The following is a 20,368-nucleotide window of genomic DNA, read 5'->3' as shown; positions in this document are numbered from 1 at the left end:
TGCCCAAAATTGTCCAACACGGACCTTTTTATTCTATTTTAAATGTTTTTAATGCTAAATTCCACCGAGCCACATGGATAGACAAGAGAAGACCAGGGTAAGATGGCTTAAAATTTTCACCTGCTCTGGAAGCCATTTTGCTATAGTTTATGCAGGGCAGACTTTTCTTAGTCTTTTTCATTTCTTTATCTTTCACGACATCTTCCTAACCACTAATATCGTGTTCCTAATATGTTCTTAGAAAAGGATTTCTAAATTTCTAAGTGTCATACCACAATAGTGTAGCAACATAATATTTCAAAATATGAATCGATGGCCCTCAGGCCATTGGTGGTTTTGTGCTATCCCTTGATCCTTCCCCAGGCTACCAGAGCATTTAAAAATCATTGTTTCAGGGGAGGGGTGGAGACACAAATGGGAAAGCAGGTGAGCAAGAAAAGATTTTGATAGTTCAAATTCTGATTCCCAAAGAGAACTCAATGCTGAATAAAAATTTAACTCCCCGAAATAGATACATTTCCCATTATCTGAAACAGATAAATTTCTTAGGATAGAGAGACACACTATGGATATAGGTACAGAGTCATTGTGGATACCTAAGAAAAAAGGAATTCAGACCCTCATAGAACTCTCCAGACAGAGCTCTAAGGCATCTGAGAATGGAAGGGACTTATGCTCCCCTTTCCAGGGTAGTTTAGAGGAGACAGCAGGACTTGATGGAAGAAATAGCCTCAATTGGTACTGGCAGATAAACCTCAATCAGAAAAGGCAGTGGAATAATCCCTGTGTCCCACTCTGACTGCAGGATTATCACAAATAAAACCAAACCAACCCCCCCGCCCCCTCCCAAACACACAAAACAGACCCAAAGACCTTGCAGTCAAGTATTAAAGCATTTACCTACACGATAAATAGTTATGCTAATTATAGATTGGTTAAGTCTTTAACAATCTCCTATGTTCTCATATTGGTATTTTCTAAAAAACCAATAGCATTTTCAGTTATTTATTAGTTAACCATCAAATAAAAACTCAATGAAAGCCATGCGTTTTTAATTCCAGCATTTACACTATGAAAATGAGCATTGTGGAAAAGTTGCCTATTACCTTGTGTACCTTATAACCTTGTGTACAGAGTCCTTGACTGAAAGCACTTTTCAAGACTTGAAGTCATCCCCAGAACCTGACTTTCTCTTATTCTAGGCAGAAATGCAACAGTAGAAATGCATTTGTAATGCTTTCCCCATAGGGAGGGTGCTCCTTTGGGAAAGAGCAGAGAAATCTGAAAGTTAAGTTTGCAGCTCAGGTGACCTTTACATACACTTGAGAAATGTGACTGGAAATCCAAAAGGCTGAAGACACCACGCTTTTTCAGGCAATCGTTTGGCACAGGGTATTCTAATGAATGAGGTAACAAACTTAGAGAGGTCAAGAACGTCCCGTAAATTGTAGAACTTGAAATGGTTGAACCAGAACTTAATTCCAATTTGATCTGATCCCAAAGCTTATTTCATTCCAGAATCTTGGGTTCTAAACTAAACTAAACTAAACTAAACTAAACTAAACTAAACTAAACTAAACTAATTAGTTCTGGAGGCTTAGTACACTTAATCATTCAGAGTCATCTTATTAAAGATTTTTTTTTTTAACTGAAGGATTTGGATAAAGTTATTATCTCTACTGCTGTGAAATTTGCACTAAAGTGTAGGCTGGCGAAATTATGACTTGATTGAAGTCACAGAGCTGACAGGAGACTAAGGCAGCCACATGTTTGAATTAATTTTTTATTGTTTCCTTTGAATTTATCTCTTAAACAATATAGTTGTTTAAGTCTTAATAAATATTTCTCAATTAAAAAAATCTATGTTCTGGGTCTGGTACCAATTTGTTATTATGAATTGTTGCACTAAATATTATACATATTGTATAAAAAACAGAAGCTACATGTAGAGAGTGCAAAGTAGGCAACCAGAAGTCACCTGCATTCCTTACCTTTACTATCACTGTGACAGTAGCAATACCAGGAGGCATTGTTCCGTAAATATCAAAGGCCTCTACTAGGAAAGTGATACTTGCTTCCTGGTCTGGAAATGACTCATAGTCCAAACTCCTTAAAAGGGAGAGTTCTCCTGTAAATGGATGCATTGCAAAAAGGTGCTTCACTTCTGGGCTTCTTATCCGATAAGACACATTTGCTCCAAGGTCAACATCTGTGGCCTGTAACAAGAAGGGTTATATCAGTGGCATTACCAACCTAGAAAAATGAAAGACTAATGAAGTCATGTGTCAGTGACTAGGACAGCACAAGTTTAATGCTGACTAAAAGTCATGTTTCAGAGAAAAGCATGTTTGTTAAGTAATTTACCAGAAAGAGGGAGGAGGAAAGAGAAATAGAGACAGAGACATGGGATTTAGGTCCTTGTGGATTTTATTACTAAATTTATTTTACCTGAAAAAAAAAGTCACTATTAAAAGAATCATACCACAGTAAAGAAATAAGAATGGTCACAAATTATTATTTCTTGCTGACCATATAACCTTGAAAAGGAATATTTTAAATAAAAATAAATTTATTGAGCCTTAACCAGTGTGGCTCAGTGGTTGGAGTGTTGGCCCACAGACTAAGGGGTCACAGGTTCTACTCCTGGTCAAGGACAAGTGACTGGGTTGCAGGTTTGATCTCTGCCCTAGTCAGAGCACTTGCGGGAGACAACCGTTCAATGTGTCTCTCTAACACCCATGTCTGTCTGTCTGTCTGTCTGTCTGTCTGTCTGTCTGTCTCTCTCTCTCTCTCTCTCTCTCCTCCCCACCCCCACTCTTTCTCCCTTCCATTTCCTCTGAAAATCAATGGAAAAAATATCCTTCCATGAGGATTAACAAAAAATAAATAAATTTATTGAGTGATTTCCATAAACACAATGGATCATTAAAACACAAAAACTGAAAAATATAAGTAATAATTTCATCTCGTAAATATTCTATAATATATTCCTAGAGATCACTCTATTATAACTCCCTTCATTTAACTAATGTTTATTGAGTAGTTATTATGTGCAAGGTACTATACAGATGTACAAGATGAATCAAGGCAGTTTCTGCCCTCCAGGTTATTGTACAAAGAAATAAGACACAAATACCAAAATCAAAAGAAAAAGTGATATGTCACTTAAAGGTTTTGAGAATTGGGAGTGATATCTTTTAGCTGAAAGGATGCTTTTTATGCAGGATTTGTAGGATGATTATTTTATTCAGTAGTACAGACTTGCAAAGGCCACTCTGGTAGAGGACGTGGAATGGAGCAAGAATGGCATTGGGGAGATAAGGGTTGGTTAGGCTCTGCATGCAGTAATGCAAAACCTCTTATGTGAACTTCTAGTCTTGGCACCCTTTAACCAGTTATGGACATACTGGTAACAATGAGAAAGATTTTATTTTATTTCCCTGCCTAAAATCCTTTTTGGTTTTCATTCCATTTTGGATCATCTCCCAACTCCTTAACATGGTAAGAAGGACATAAACATTTTGCAGCCATTTAGCACCTAATTCTCTTCTCTCCTCCAGGATTTTGAGCAGATTATTTCCACTGCCTTGAATAGTCATTCTTGCTCTTTACTTAAATAACTCTCACTCTTCAGTTCACCATTCAGAAAGCAACTTTCTCCAGGAAACATTCTCTTTGACCTAAAGATTAGGTTACGATCTGTGATCTCCTAAGCCCCTCGCTTTGAGGACCTCTCTTTAAATTAGCAGTCTACTTGTCTCCTTGCTACGAGACCAAAAACTCAATGAATGCAGAAAGTTGTCCGGTTCATGTTTGAATCCTCAAAGTCTAGCAGAGGAGTGGATATAAAATAAATGTTGAAATTATACTTCTTGAATGAATGAATGAATGAATGAGATGAATAGAAGAATACATGAAGAAATAATGGCCCTCTCCGTGACCAGCATATGTCTCTTTTGTCAGTTATTCATGTTTATTGTCTAAATATTTGTTTGGATTATGAAAAAAATACAAGTTCTTTAAATCCATGCTAACAAAATTCATGTGTATTGCAGTCAAAGAGGTCTAATTTTTGTTTTCAAAAATAAACTTCATATACCACCTGTGTCAGAATTAAGTGGGTAGTTGCTTAAAATGCAGATTTCTGAGCCAATTTAACGTACTGCATCAGAATATCCAGAGTTTCTGGAAATAGTGCAGTTGAGAAATGAAAAGGGAGGTTTGGAGATGGAGACACTATTAAATAGGAGAGTTAACACTTGTGGAAGAATGTCAGTTGTTTACTGAAAATAAAATTAAAAATCACAAAATAATAAATACAGCAATATCCCATTTCTGTAAAATATAGATAACTCTTTACATATGTATATATGTATGTAAATACATATATGCATTTATGCAAAAATTCATGCATATTATGTTTACATATATATGTCTTTGATACTTGTGTGAGCACGAAGATAAATGTGACAGAATAAACATGAAAATTAATACAGAGTGCTTTGGAGGTACAAGGTGGGAGATTATTGACTTTTTATAGACTTCTGTGTTGTTCATTATTACAATAAATATATAACATTAATTTTTAAATTAAAAAATCTATTTAGATTTTTTATTTAATTTCTTACAAAGGCACATTTTCTCCCCTTATTTTTTTTTTGTGTGTGTCCCTAAAAGTAGAGTTGTTAGATTTTTTAAAAAATGTAGTGCTTGAGAGAGACTTATATTAAAATGTACTCATTGTTTATCTGCAATTAAATTTTTTTAAAATAAAATAAAAAATTTAACTGGATATGTTCTTTTTTGATTTGCTAAATCTGTCAACCCTACCCTAATAGCTAATCCTATAATGTGGAACTTACAAAATGAATGCTTCTCCCACACACCTACCTCTACTTGAAGGAAGGTGGTCCCAGCTGGCAGATTCTCTTCAACGACAACAGTATATGTTGAATTGGTGAACACAGGACTGTTATCATCAATATCCAAAACCTTGATGGCCAGTGTTAGAGTTGAATGACGAGGGTGTACCGCTCCATCAGTTGCCACAACAAGAAGTTCATAGTAGTCCCTGACTTCCCTGTTAAGCTTCACTGTTGTGTAAATGCTCCCATTGGATGTGATACGAAAAAGATGATTGAAGTTGCCCAAACTGTAGTACACTTGGCCATTTATTCCAGCATCGGGGTCAGTTGCCTAATTGAAATAAAAAACAAAGAAATTCACATAGCAAATTTTGTTAAGCGTTTTTCACATTGCATTTTGTTATGTTTTCCTACTAGAAGAGAATAGTTAATGAATCATGGAATATTTCTAACTGAATATTCTTTTTTCTCTAGGGAGAATATTAAAAAGATAATGAGCATGTAATGCAAGAGTCTAGAACATGAAAAGAAATATAGTTTAATTAATATTCTTCATTCAAAATGAGCATAAATTATAAATTGATAATATCATTAGCAATAACAATATTATTTCAGAAAATTCTCACTACAAAAATACTGAATTTTCCTCTATCATTTCTTTAATACATTTTGAATTCTAAAGTAAGAAAATCACATTTAGTTTATAAGCTACTTTAACATAAGCTACTAGGTGACAACTTAAAATTCTAGAGTTTTAATTTGAGTACTTTATATATTTATTTTCATCTGTATATGAAATTTCACATAAATGTACATAAATATGTATTAACTAATTTAATCTTCACAATGTTCTTATTAATAAATATAATTGGTCCCGATTTACAAATGATAAAACTGTGGTTTATGGAATTTAATTATCTTACTTAGCATTACACAAGAAATAAATATCTCAGTGCCCCATTTTTAGTACAATGCCTCACATATAAAACTCTTTAAATATTTGTGAAATTATTATTTGAATAAATAAATGAAAATGACATATAAAACAAAATCTGCTTCAAAATCCAAATGAGAGTAAAAGTTTAGTGAGACTATCAAGCACCTACAAAGGGTTTTTCTTTAATATTACAATGCAATCTCCAAATGATAATTGAGAATTGTTGATGTTATAATAACATATTAACTGAAAATTCCAAGACATATAAAATCACTTCATATCAAATAAAATGTGGAAATTTTGAATGAATATAAATTATGACCTCTTACTATCAAACACTGTGTCATTTGTGTTAAATAGTTCTACATTATTTTTCTTCAGAGAAATTGAAGGAAATCTTAGAAGCTATACAATGTTATATAGTCGTACCTCAAACCGTTGCTAAGGAAAATAAGACATGTGGCGGCATTATGAGTCAGGGACACAATAATCACTTAATATCCACAATAACCCCCTCCCCCAAAGAAACCTCCCACAAAACTTTATTTTTCTCTCTAAAATCACTGCTTAAGAAACTAGAAAAATGTAATCTAGTGATATAAATAGGTCTTATTTCAAAATACTAATACTCTTGAAAATTTCAGTGACTTTTACTGTCTGTGGGAATTCTTAAGATTACCAAATCAATCACTTATATCATCAGTAATTTAAATGATTCTTGTTCAAGTTATGGTTTTATTCAGCCACACATTGGAAGATTTGTTATGACAGAATGATTTAATTTGACTAACATGCTATGTGTGTGTGTTGAGGGAGTATTGTGTATGCATTGTCCTATTCTGTATATGTCCAGCTGCTTAATTTATATCTCCAATAACATACCTCAAATATATCTGTATTATTTTTTTATCACTGTCATTACAAATTTAGCAGCTTATATAAGTGTATTATCTTAAAGTTCTGTAGATCTGAAGTTCAACATGGGTCTCACCACTCAAGGTATAGGCAGGGCTGTGCTTGTCTGGAGGCTTTAGAGAAAGATCACTTTCTTTGCTCATTCAAGTTGTTGGCATAATGTAGGTCCTTGGGATTGTCAGATTGATAGCCCCACCTCTGTTCTGGTTGCCATGTAGACAATTCCCAGCTTCCAGGGGCCACCCCCTGTCCTTCGCTCATGGCACATTCCCTCCATCTTCAAAACCAACAATGGTGAGACAAGTCCCTCTCACACTTTTAAACCTCTCCTTCTCCTTCTTTCATTCCATCTCATACAGTGTATGAAGCTCAGCTACAGGCTGTGAGATGTGTGGAGTATTAAATAACAAGGCCCAAGGTATAATGGCATTTACAGAAAAATCTCTATCTATCCATACTATGTTTCTACTGGTGTAAAATATCTCAAGCCTAATCATACTGGGCCCAGCCATCATCCACTGTGGCTTAGATTGCTAAATTACTTCTTAATTATTTTCTTTCAGTTATTTCTCTCTCTATATATCTTTTATAAAAGGTAAAGTAATGACACCAGTCCTCTGCTTAATTTTCTTCAATGATTTCCATTGCCGTGGGAAATATTTAAACCTTTAACACAGCCAGGAGGTTCCATATTAAATGCTGATTTCACTATGTTCCAGAATATTGCAAACCTCTCTAACCTCAAAACTTCTCCAGAAGCCCCTGCCTGGAGGCGTCTGCTATTATTCACCAGGCTAATACCCACTCATCTTTCAAGTGTCAATCTAACATCACTTCCACAAAGCAGTTTTTTCTGACTTCTGAAGTGGAAATTAGAACCTCCTGCTACACATGTCAGTAGCTTTATATACCTGTCATCTATGCCACTTTTATTTATCAGTGTGATTATTTAATATTTGTCTCCCTTTTCACAATGTAAGCCATTAAGGTATGGTCTGGGATTTTTGCTTTTCTTTTTTTTCACTAAATGCTCAGTGCCTACTATAGTTTCTGACACATAGTAGGCATACATTCAATATTTAAGTGCACAAATGAATTATACATATTAGCATATAAATGAATGTATTAACACAGCTATAGAATACTTAAAATTATTTTATTCATTATATACCTGCTGCTTGGCTTTATTTTAGTTTACAGTTATTGCTTTATCATTCTGTGTGATTTTGATCAAGAATTTCAGAGCAAACCCTGGAATTATTAGAATTGCACCTGGGACTCTGATAATCTTCGCATTACTACTGATTATTGGTCTATATTGAAAAATAGCATTATTAAAAGTACAAAGCGGTATTTTGTCATGATCAAAACAAAGGTGTGATCAAAACAAGGAAATATCTGTGTATTTTAAATATTTTATGGAAAGACAACTAGAGAATATGCAGGTTAAGATGGTGAATCTCAAATACATAAAGTTTAGAAATTAAGAATAAGGAAAATTTAAAATGTTTCATTACTTCAGAACTTCTCAAGTGCCATCAATATTTTAATGAACAAGGTGATGTTCTCAAAGGGAATACCATATGCACCAGATTTAGAAATCTTAAGTATAGAAATATAGCCTCCTTTCAACAGGCCAACCTATAGAAAGAAACCCAAATATAAACTTTTATATATGATTTAATTCCAACCTATATTTTCAGCATTTCATACTATTCACTCTGCTGTATAAACTCTCTGCCTCTGCTCAAGTCTAATCAGTTTTCCACATTTCCCTAGGACTCAGCATATACTTTTTGACATTTATTTCAGACCTCGCTAGGATGACTCTTCACTCACCTATGAAATTCTAATCATGTATCCATTCTTGAAATCCCAATTTCACTTCTAGAAAAATATCTAGCATTTAGAGATCATTTTATTAATCAGAATTGTACACTTGACAAATGCTTTCTTGTATTTCTTTGAGTCTACCATATGTCTTTTTAGAATAACAACATTTCAAAACTTTTCATATATTGAAATGATCAAATATATAGTTATCTCTATTTTACAATGGGGTGATTTGTTGAGAGAAAATGTCCAAACACATATTTAAAAGAAGGATTGGAAATAAATGTTAGATGGGGCATCCTCATCAATAGGGTTTCATAATTTTCAGTCAGTTGAAATGGCATAATATGTTCAAAGTCAAGTGCACACACACACAACTACACGCACACATTTTTATCTGATTTCCCACAACTTAATTCACTGAATGCCTCGTCTCCACAAATAAAACTATATTTAGTCCTCATGGAATAAATAACAGTAATATTTTGTTGGAAAATACTCTAAACATTTTAAGGAAACGCAGACCTACATCTAGTAGAGACAATGAAACCAGGATGTTTGTGAAAAGCAGGGCTATTTCCTTCCTTTTCTCTTAATTAAGGAGCATAAACAGGGACATGTAAGTTAGGTGACATGAACTGGCTAAGCAAGCTAATTTCATTTCTTTCCTATTACAGATGAGTATGTGTATATTAGGCAAGATAATCAAACACAAAATCCCTTATCATCAGCAGTACTGTCAAGAAGTTTGCATTGATGTTTAGTATCTAGCCAAGGAGCTCAGTGTGTGAAACCATTTATCATCCTAGAAATCAATTAAAAGTTAATTAAGATTGTTAATAAGAAAAATCACACATCTCTTCTTCCCTTGTACTACATCAAAGCAATAAACAGTAATAGCTTCAACTTTATAATCATCTGTCCATGGTTAACACATTTTGTAATATACACCTTACTGTGGGGCCTGATTTGCAGCTACTTATCTGTGAATGCATTTTGTTGGAAACTGGCTGCTGGTCTGTAGTCAATAAAGACCCACTGGATAAAACTCTGAATATTTGCTTTAAAAAGCTTCTGGAAAACCTTAATCATTAAAATCAAAGTTAGAGTATATTAGAGACAACTACATAATTACTTAAGAAAAAGTCAGATCATGTACCAGGGCATTTATTGAACATGATTTAGTGACTATGTGTTGAACACCATTTTTTTTCTCAAAATTTTCCCACCTTTCATTTTTAACGATTTTTATTTATTTCAATCAGAGTATGATTGAATTCAGAGCATGATTTTATACCATATCATATCAAAGGAAAATATTTTTCTTATGCATTCTCTTCATCCCTATTTTACCTCATTTCCCCCCCACACATCCTAGTGAGTCTTCTATACACTCCTCCCATCAAAAAAAGTGGAAGCCTATTACTGGTATGCCTATAGGGGGCTACAAATTCTATAGAGACCTACACATTGCCTGCATGGGTAGAATGTATGGGGACAAAACCTCAAATCTGTATCTCCTTTATCAAGAAGTCTCTGGGTGGATTACTTGGACCTTTTTTCAATGATTAATTCCAATTTAAAACATGTTATATGCTCATACCCATTCAGATTGTTTAGATATAAATCACCTCTGTTCATTCTCACAACAATCAGGTACACACTAAGTACTCTGAGAACAAAAAGAAAATATAGCTATTAGAAAAGGTGTGAACTACCAGGTAGCGCCTATTAGCCCAGAGTGAAGCTGAGAAGGAGCTTATCTGTACTTTTTGCTCGTCCTGTTTATAGAAATTTGAGAGGCTGCACATTCTTTTCTCACCTTGAAGTGGAAACCATAAAAGTTGTTGAGCAAAAAGGTCAGAAGGAGAAGTTGGGCAATGCATTGTTAATGACATTACGAATGGAAATACTTTTTCCTTCATCTAACAACTTGGAAAAGATATAAAATAGTTGTCTTTATTTCTTTAAAGAGGCTGAGCTCTTTCAAGGGCTGGGATTATCAGTGTGAAAGAGGTGAAGCATCTTAGTATCACAAGATGCTGGTAAATTTCTCTCTCTCACCACACAAATGCCTCAAATACATTTTTTAACAATGGCAAATAGAATTACAGGTTAGATGGTAGTAAGTGTACTTGAGATAAAATCACTAAAAACATAACCAGACTGAATAGTTTTTCATCATATTTAATCCCTAGGAATCTAGGATATATATATATCCTAGATTCCTAGGGATTAAATATGATGAAAAACTATACATATATATACACTAGCTCCAGGTTAAAAGCCCAGATCTTTCCCTTACTAACTTAACTGCCTTTGGTGAATCAATCACTCTAAGCTTCCATCTTTCATTTCATCTGTAAAATGTTGGTGCTAATGAGTATTTATTTCACTACCGCAATGACAATTGAACACACTTAGCATGCCTGATCATATGAAATAATCAGTATTAAAATATATATGTTTATTGTTTTTAAGGTTTTCAATATCTACTTAGAAACTGTTTTAAAAGCTCCATTCTGTTATAAACTTATTTTAAAAATATTTTTTTGATAGAACAAATCAACCTATTTTTGTTTGGCATATTTATACATTTCATTTTTTATGATTATGTTTAACCTGGCATACTGAATCTATTAGTTTCTATTAACTTTGTTGTTGTCAACTTTCCTGAGAATTTTGGTTTCTGTATTTATTAGATAATTCATTTATGAAAGATCATCAAACCTGTGCACAGTGCTTTTAGTATAACAAGTACAAATACAGAAAAATTTACATGATCAGAGAACACATAACAAAAAGGAAATGTCACTTTAGATACTATCTATATATATAAAAGGCTAAGTGACCGACCGTCCATCTGTCCGACTGTCCAACTGACCAACAGGCCAGTACATATGACGCACACTGGCAATCTATACTAATAAAAGGGTAATATGCTAATTAGACTGGGAGACCTTCCAGGAGACCTTCCGGACATTCTTCTAGACAAAGCCATGGTGGTGGGGCTGAGGTAGAGGCATTTAGAGGCCAACAGGGGAAGGCAATTGTGGGTGATCAGGCCAGGATGGGATGGCAGTTGTGGGTGATCAGGCTGGTGGGGGCGGGGCCATTGGGGGTAAGCAGACCAGCAGGGGGGCCAGTTGGGGGTGATCAGGCCGTCAGTAGGGGTCAGTTGGAGGTGATCAGGAGAGGGAGGGGCAGTTTGGAATGAGCAGGCCAGTAGGGGGGCAGTTTGGAGTGAGCAGGCCAGTGGGGAGGGAAGGTGGGTGTGAGCAGGCCAGCGGGGAGGGGCAGTTGGGGGTGAGCACACTGGCACGGGGGGGGGGCAGTTACGGGTAATCAGGCTGGTGGGGGGGAATTTGGGGGCAAGCAGGCCAGCGGCAGGGGGCAGTTGGGGGTGAGCAGGCCAGCAGGCAGAGTGGTTAGGGGCAATCAAGCAGGCAGGCAGGCAGGTGAGCGGTTAGAAGCCAGCTGTCCCGGATTGCGAGAGGGATGTCCAACTGCCAGTTTAAGCCTGATCCCTGAAAAACCGGCAGTAGGACATTCTTCAAGGGGTCCCAGATTGGAGAGGGTGCAGGCCAAGCTGAGGGACACCCCCCTCCCCATGCACGAATTTCATGCACCAGGCCACTAGTTTAAAAATAAATGTTGACGTGCACATGCGTGATACATATAAAGTTCTCACTGGCGCCAATCACAAGCGTGTGTTTCAATCTGTCATTGTTAATTGTGAATTTGGTTGTTTTTGTTGACATTCTGAAGCTGAAAGAAAGTGGTGTTGTCAACAGAATAGGTCTGAAGACCAACTATTGGCACAATGTACCTCTGAAGCTGAAAGAAGCCAGTGTTATATCATGTTTTTGTTGTTCTTATATCATGTTTTTGTTGTTTTTATATGTCTTTGTTGTCATTATATCATGTTATTGTTTATTAGTCAATTTATATATTATCTTCATATACATTTTACTCATTTTCTTTCATCTCTGACACTTCTATTATAGAGAAAGGGCAAATAGCAATATTAAAATATTTCTTCTAATTAATTTCCTTTCATTGTATATGAATCTGTGCACTGGGCCACTAGTAAGAAATAATGATGAAGATTTAAGGCCACTGATACATAAATTAAGATAGTATTAGACAGATGATAGAGATTTTATGGATAGTGCCATACTGAGAAATGCTTCCAATGTCTGGCCTAAAAACATCAGTTGCATTTTTGGGGAAAAAAATAGTATTCCATTTGAAAGCTGAAGAGAAGAGATGATAACTTCCAGTTATGTTTAAAGTCATTTCATCAGGGATTAGGAAAAAAAATGTGAGTGACCATGACCTGATTATAAATTGTGAGGCTCTTAAAATAATTGTAGTGAGAGATGAAAGGGGTATGAGAGTTATTTCATACTAAACATTTCCTTACTTGTCATAATGACAGCAAGCCATCCTTCCAAATCAAAAAGGATAAATTCTAGGCAGAGAAATCTGTAAATAGTATTTTCCCACACACAAAAAAATATGTTTGACAGCTTCCCGTATTTTCTTTAAAGCTATGTCTTTTTTTAGTGTTTTTGAAGTCTTTCCACTCTAGGATACAGCAAACCTCAAGTAAACTGAACCTAAGGGCTTAGGTATTTGTGAGGGATGCCTTCCCTGGCTCCCCCAAGTCAAGACAGATGTCCCTCCACTGAGACTCCGTCATTCGGTATTTACTTAGATCATTACAATCATAATGTAATTGCCTCTTACCTGCTTGTCATCTACACTGCATTTCACACAATTTGAGGACAAGAAATATGCACTGCTCATAGCTGATTTTAATGTCTATTCTTCATAGGTGTACAATGAATGTTTGCCAATAAATGTTCAAATAAAGATTTTTCTTTTATCAAGGAGTAGGTGCCTTATTGAACATTTTCTTTAATAGCCAATAGCCAAAAACAATTACACCTAGTTACACAAATAAATTACATTTTATCCTAACATCTAGGGCTCTAGGTGATCTTGTTCTAACCTATTTTTATGTACCAATCTTCCACAACAAACTCAGACGCAAAGTCTACATTTTAGTCCAAATAGTTTATTTAACGTATCAGTCAGCTTTCAAACAACTGCAAAACGCAGTGGTTTGCCATCACTGATGTTTATTTCTCTCCCATGAAGCATCCCTTGTGAACTCCCAGCTGCTCTACTCTGTATCATCTTTACTCCAGGGAGGAGGCTGAAGAAACAGCCTCTATTGACACAGGCTGTTCATGTAATTTAGGGGGAAAAAAGATATTACCAAGCCATAGCTCTTAATGTTCCTGCTTGGAAATGGAACGTATCACCTACACTCCCACTTCACTGGTTAAGATAAATCTTCTATGACCAAGGCTGATGTCATGGGCGGGGGGGGGGGGAGGCAGAAAAATAAAAATTGGAAACAATAATACAGTCTACCACTCTCGTTGTTCTCGAAATGCACTGTTTTCTCCCTGCTTCCTCATAGTCTTTTGTTTTTAAGCCCTATCCAATTCTTTAAAACCCACGTCTAACGTGACTCATCTGCTTTCTGGGAAGTATCTCCTTTCCATCTAACCCTTAACCCCTCTTGCACTAGGCAGAAACTTTCTATTGTTATTTATGTACATCGTGCAATTAAATATTAGGCCTTAAAGTTACGGCCCATCCACTTATTATATAATGGGAGGCACCAACAGGAAAAAGAATCTGTGAATTGCTTGGCAAACGAAGATAAAATGTATGAAAAGTGGGAAGTTCAGGCAGAGAGGGAAATAAGAAAGATTATTTATAGAAATAGACAGCAAGAAAATGGAAATAAAGTATTTTTCTAGAGTTCAGTGATATTGAATTCAAATGAACTGAGGGTGTCAAATTAAGAAAGCCAGTTTAAGTGGTTAAACATAGCCTAGAGTTCTCTTAATGAGAGAATACAAATTAACACCAAGTGATTAAATAGTAAGCCTGAGGAAGAGGCCGTGTACCAGATTTGTTAAATATCCATTCATCATATAATGATGAACAACAATCAGAGTACAGGACTTTGATGCTTCAGGAAAAGAGTTGTCAGGTTCATAGTCACACAAAAAACAAATAATGTTTTATGTTCATTAATGTCTTCATATAGTGAGATTGTCTTTTCTCTATCTCAAACATTCCCTGTATTAATGGAAGGGGGGAGAAAAGTCTGGGAGGTCTCATTCCATGATTTTCATATTTTCCTCCTATTGCTTTGCATTTGTTAATTCTTTACTGTGGGTTTAGTGTGTATTGCACCATTTTGTGTGATGGTGGAAAGTCATATACTGGAATTACATTTTGTTATCTCACTTCTTACTTTTACTTCTCCAACATCTCCAGTCTCTTTTTTCCATAGAAAAACATATACAAGGCCCTAGATCTAAGTGCATTTTGCTGAAGTAGCCATTGCTGTCATATGTCTGCTTTATTCTATCATGAAATCCTCCCTTAACTTCCCAACCTGCGTGTTCTTCAGTCCACATGTCATCTCTCTCAGGAGCATTTGATTACATGAGAAGCATCATCTTTATGCTCCTTAAGCTCACTGCACATTCATTTACCAAAGGCTTTAGTAATTTCTTTCTATAGCCCCATGACATTAAGAGCTTGTTAAGGGCAGGCTGGTTCTCTCATTTTTGTTCCATGCCTGTTCTTTGCATTGACAGGTTGTAGATATTCCATAAATATTTTCTGCAAAACTTTCATTTGAAGCTATTTTCATTGTATTTACCTAGAATTCCTACCCCAATCACACAATCACGTGAAGAACTTAGAAATGCCATTTAGAATTTGTAGTAACACGTTGTCCTCTTTAGATGAAAATTAAATCAACAATCATATCAACAATTGCTTATTCCTGGAATTTGTCATGTTATTGTTCTATTGTGTTCTTTTATTTCATTTTACATCATTTAGAATGCCTTAAGGAAATCTAGTTATAGCTCAGTTTGAAAATCGGTGTTGTGCATATATCTGTTTTATGGAATTAAATACAATAGTTTTATTTTGCAATACTGCATTACAGTGTGAACTCAAATCCTTTTCATTATGATCCCCTTAAACAGGCTCTTTAGATATTTTCTTCTGAATTACAACTCCTTGAAATTGTATTATCATAGATAGATATATTGATATATTATATATCTGTTTATGTATATATGTTTAACTGTACTATATACATGAAAATGTAAGATTTTTTTTCCCTCTCAAGAACCATTTTCTTCCACTTTTGGAGTGACATGCTCTTGTTGAAATGAATGCTTTAGTCAAAAGAAAGAACAAACTTCCCAATATACCATAGATAAACATTTTAACAAAAGCATTGTTCCTTCAATTAGTTATTACAATGACATCACTTCCTAAAATATTTACCAAATTATTTTGTTAGGTAACTCTTTTAGAGCATCTGTGGAGTGGCAGTCAATAGTCATCCCTTTTTAAGTAATTAAGTAAAAGAAAAGTACCATCACCATGGATTGCATTTGCTGCAACCATCAGGTTGGCTCAGGCATCTTTCTGTTTGTGCTTACCTGTCTGTCAAGGTCTGACACAAAGTACTGTTCTCTTTCTATTTTTAAAGTATTTTCGTTTCCTCTAAGTTCGTTGAGGGTGTGACATTTTCCTTATCAGATGTTTTTATGATCATAGCTACTAATTCTCAAATTTTAATTTTTATCCAGAACTCTTTTCAGTTAAATATAAAGATGCCCACATATTTCCCTAAAAAGCCAAGACTGTGCACAGAGTATTGTCCTTCCATCTGTCACAGAGCTTTCTTTTGTTGTGTCATGCTTTCTCACAAATGATTTGCTTACCTCAGTGCTAGAGAAAAAAATCATATGGAAACTAGAAAAATTTGAAAGCCAGATTAGATTCTCTATGAAATTCTCCATAATTGCATTTTCTGGAAATTATTCAAGTATTACATTATCATGCATATCTAAGGCAAAAAATGCATTTTGCCAATATGATATTCATTTAATGAGAGAAAATATCTCCTAATTCCCAAATACTATGAATAATGCCTTTTACTAGATATAAGTATTCATTGCTCCCAAATACAAGAACAGAATTAAAAGGGCTTTCTCCATTTTACATACATTATTATAATCTATATATATATAAGGCTAAATGACTGTCTGTCCATCTGACCGTCTGACTGACCGGCTGGTACATATGATACGCACTGGCAATTTAAAAATAAATGTTGACTTGTGCATGCGCAATACATATAAAGCTCTCACTGGCACCAATCGTATGTGTGTTTTAATTTTATAATACTATATTATATATACTATTTTGACATGTAATTTTTTGCAGTGATGTAATTACCACATGAACTTTACTTCCAATTAATATTCTTTCAATGTGCATGAATCTGTGCACCGGGCCACTAATATTATTATATTTACCTACCCTGATGATGTCACTAGAGTAGAACAGGATACAGATTTTGATCGCTTGGGTTTATTTTATCTTCTGTCATTCCTTGAGCTAGGCCTAAAATTTAGCAATTGTTAATTATGTTCCATTCCTCCAATCTGGGATGTTGCCAAATTGGTTGAGAAATATACATTTTTACATTAATTCCTCTGCCAACAATACACTGGAGTAACTAAAGGTTGCATCATCACCTATCTCATCTACCATATTTGTTTAAATTAGGAGAACAGAATTAATTGGATGGAATAACTTATCTCTCTTTATTTACTCCCTAGGACTGCATTTATGCGTACAGGAAAGAATATGTACAAAATGCAGAACTGCCTCTTGAATCAAATGTTGTATTTAGACTGTGTGTGTTCTTCCTTTCCCATCTGCTGTCCTTCCAAGATGCTGTCAGAATACATCCCTATTTGCCACTGACTGTATTAAAGGTGTCTATTTTGGGATGATTACCCTGCAATAGGCATTGTGCAAAGTGCTGTTTGTTTCATTTAACTTTGGTGTGAAATGCTACGGCTGCTCACCATAATATTAGAAATACACAGATGTTTAACTGTTACAGATTTTATAAGAGACAGATATTTTATCAACACGTAAGGTTTTGATTTTTTGTTGTTGCTAAATGAGAGAAAATAAACTCAATTGAAGACTTCTAAAAGTCAAAGAAAACTTTTGGACATACATTCTTTTATGGTTAACATATTCTCAAGAAAAAAGAACATTTTAAAATCACTTGGTCATGTTGAAATTTTCCTTGAGAATAAAGGGATTTAGTCTATGGAATTATGTTGACGGTTAGAAACAGTCTAGTCAATCTAATGAAGTGATTAAAGAACTGGAGTCGGCATAAAAAATTAGAAAAACAACCTGGAAGTTAAAATAGTGCACATTACTCCAAGAAACTGAAGCTCTATAATCTGTCTACCAAGTATCTTTGAAAATAATAAATAAAGTTATTGATTTATTTCAAACTTAAAGTCTGAAGAATCTAAATGGAGGCTAAAGCTACCGTCCAACTTGACATGTTTTGAACCACTTTGGTTTGGTTTGCCTAGAGCAGTGGTTGGCAAACTCATTAGTCAACAGAGCCAAATATCAACAGTACAACGATTGAAATTTCTTTTGAGAGCCAAAATTTTTAAACTTAAACTTCTTCTAACACCCCTTCTTCAAAATAGACTCGCCCAGGCCGTGGTATTTTGTGGAAGAGCCACACTCAAGGGGCCAAAGAGCCGCATGTGGCTCGCGAGCCGCAGTTTGCCGACCACGGGCCTAGAGGAAGCATTACTCTTGATAACGCTCATAAACACTGATCACTTTTGACAGAAACCTGTCTGTGTTGACGTGGACGAGTACAATACTGAGCACTCATAAAGCCATTAGAAAACGCTGTAAGCTCAGAAGAGCAGCTCCTCATAAAACTCTCTCAACAAAAGGAAAAAGACAGTGAAAAAGAGGCTGTAGTTGCTCTATCCCCACGTCGTGAATTATGACACCTACAGGAATAATATCTCCAGTCCTGGGTTTCAGTATCCCAATGACCTCATATTTCTGAGATATTACAAACTAAACAGTGAGGAAACAAGCCAAAGAAATATCACCTGTCCTTATTTATTTTGTAGGCTGAAATTAAGATTGAAAGAAAAGACTCCCATCTTTGATTCTTGTGTGACTAGAGGAAAACCACTGTACTACATATGGGTCTTTGTTTGCAAGATGAATTCCCTATAAGACAGACAATGAGAGAGAAATTAGTTGCAAGTGATTAATTGGTGTGCACCTTTGGGATCCATGCACATGGGAAGCAGAAGGAAGCAGGATTGAATTGAGGGAGAAATCCAACCACTACCCAGGGGTGTAACTGTGGGTAAGGCAGTTCTTTGCAGCTGAGGTCATCCCTGCAGCCGCAAACAGCTGATGGGTGTCCACCTGCAGCACTCCCAGAGGCTAGACCAGTGTGTCCTTCCCTGAAAGAGAATCTGGGTGGTACTTCTCAGTCTCCAGCATAAGCCTATATCTGCATTGCCTTTTCATTCGATTATAAACTTTTTAAAAAAGAATATAATGAATCACACACATACACACACATATGCATACCTAGAATCATTACAATATCAATCTTTCATTGATTACAAAAGAAATAATCAGCTACAGAGCTATAGCATGGCCTCAAAATAAATCTGGGGTTGGATTGTTTTGATCTGAACTAATAATGATCGGTTTCTACCCCTATACTCAGAGATGTGGCTCAAAGTTTCTTTTTAATGTAATTCTCATGTAAGAGCAAATGATGCTTTTTACATCGTTTCTATCATTCAGTTCTTATAAACTTACAGCTATGTAGTTATTATTGTCTACATTTTACAGGTAAGAATATTGCAGAATAGTTAAGAAAGTTGTTCAGGTTCCTGCCATTACCAAATAAGAGAACTTGGATTGGCATTCAGGTATTAATATTCATCTGTTTGTGATCTTTGTTAAGGGAAGGGGCTGTTACAATTGGTGCAGCATTACAAATTATTCTTACTGCATGATAGATTGGAGCCCAGAGATAAACAGGGAGATGACATGAAAACAATTCAGAATTCATTCTAAAATAGTTTACTTATTTTGAGTATGAAAATTAAGAGCCATTATCACAGAAATCCTCACTTTGAAGATTATTATTGCATAGCAAATCAAAATTTACATGTAGTAAATTAAAACAAATAAAAACTTAGTTACAGGAAATTTCACTGCTTCCCCTCACATTATTCTTTGCTCTGTTGCAAGCTGGTCTCAAGTGATACCAGTAGGAGAAATACTTCAGTAAAGTCAATGGAAGTCACAGCATGAAATCCTGGGAATTACAATATGCAATTTACCCAGGCCTATGAATTCCACTTATTGTTTTGACACAAGGAGGTAATCATTTTAAAACGAACCTATAAAACATTCAACATCTATTCCTGCCTTCTCCATTCTCCTGCTTCTGAACTTGAGGAGAGGCTCCATCAATGAATTCAATTCTAACGGTCCCAGGGGCTATGCCCGAAGAACATCTTCCACATCCATTTTTACTGAATTTATTTCCATCAGCCTTCAAATCTACTAAAGAAATTAGTATTATAAAAGAAGATGAAGAAGAAAAAGAAGGAGGAGGAAGAGGAGGGGGGAAGGAGGAGGAGAGGGAGAAGGAAGAGGAGGAGGAGGAGGTGGAGGAGGAGGAGGAGAGGGAGAAGGAAGAGGAGGAGGAGGAGAGGGAGAAGGAAGAGGAGGAGGAGGAGAAGGAGAAGGAAAAGGAGGAACAGGAGGAGGAGGAAGAGGAGGAGGAGGAGGAGGAGGAGGAGGAGAAGGAGGAGGAGGA

The 20,368-nt window shown here is 35.5% G+C and overlaps 1 protein-coding gene across 1 annotated transcript in view; it reads right to left on the bottom strand.

Moving 5' to 3' along the window:
* PCDH15 (protocadherin related 15) overlaps positions 1 to 20,368 on the bottom strand; it is a gene marked incomplete at its 3' end in the record, with an annotated part of 650,107 nt that overhangs the window by 168,469 nt on the left and 461,270 nt on the right. Inside the window, exons 19-20 of the mRNA XM_079793021.1 lie at positions 4,891 to 5,196; positions 1,992 to 2,216 (exon numbers count right to left, since the gene is read on the bottom strand). Coding sequence (XP_079649147.1) covers positions 1,992 to 2,216; positions 4,891 to 5,196 — 531 coding nt within the window. The remainder of the gene's footprint in view (positions 1 to 1,991; positions 2,217 to 4,890; positions 5,197 to 20,368) is intronic.

This window comes from Cnephaeus nilssonii (assembly GCF_951640355.1).
Source record: "Cnephaeus nilssonii genome assembly, chromosome: 16".
Taxonomy (NCBI): domain Eukaryota; kingdom Metazoa; phylum Chordata; class Mammalia; order Chiroptera; family Vespertilionidae; genus Cnephaeus; species Cnephaeus nilssonii.
This window is presented reverse-complemented; position numbering and strand designations above follow the sequence as displayed.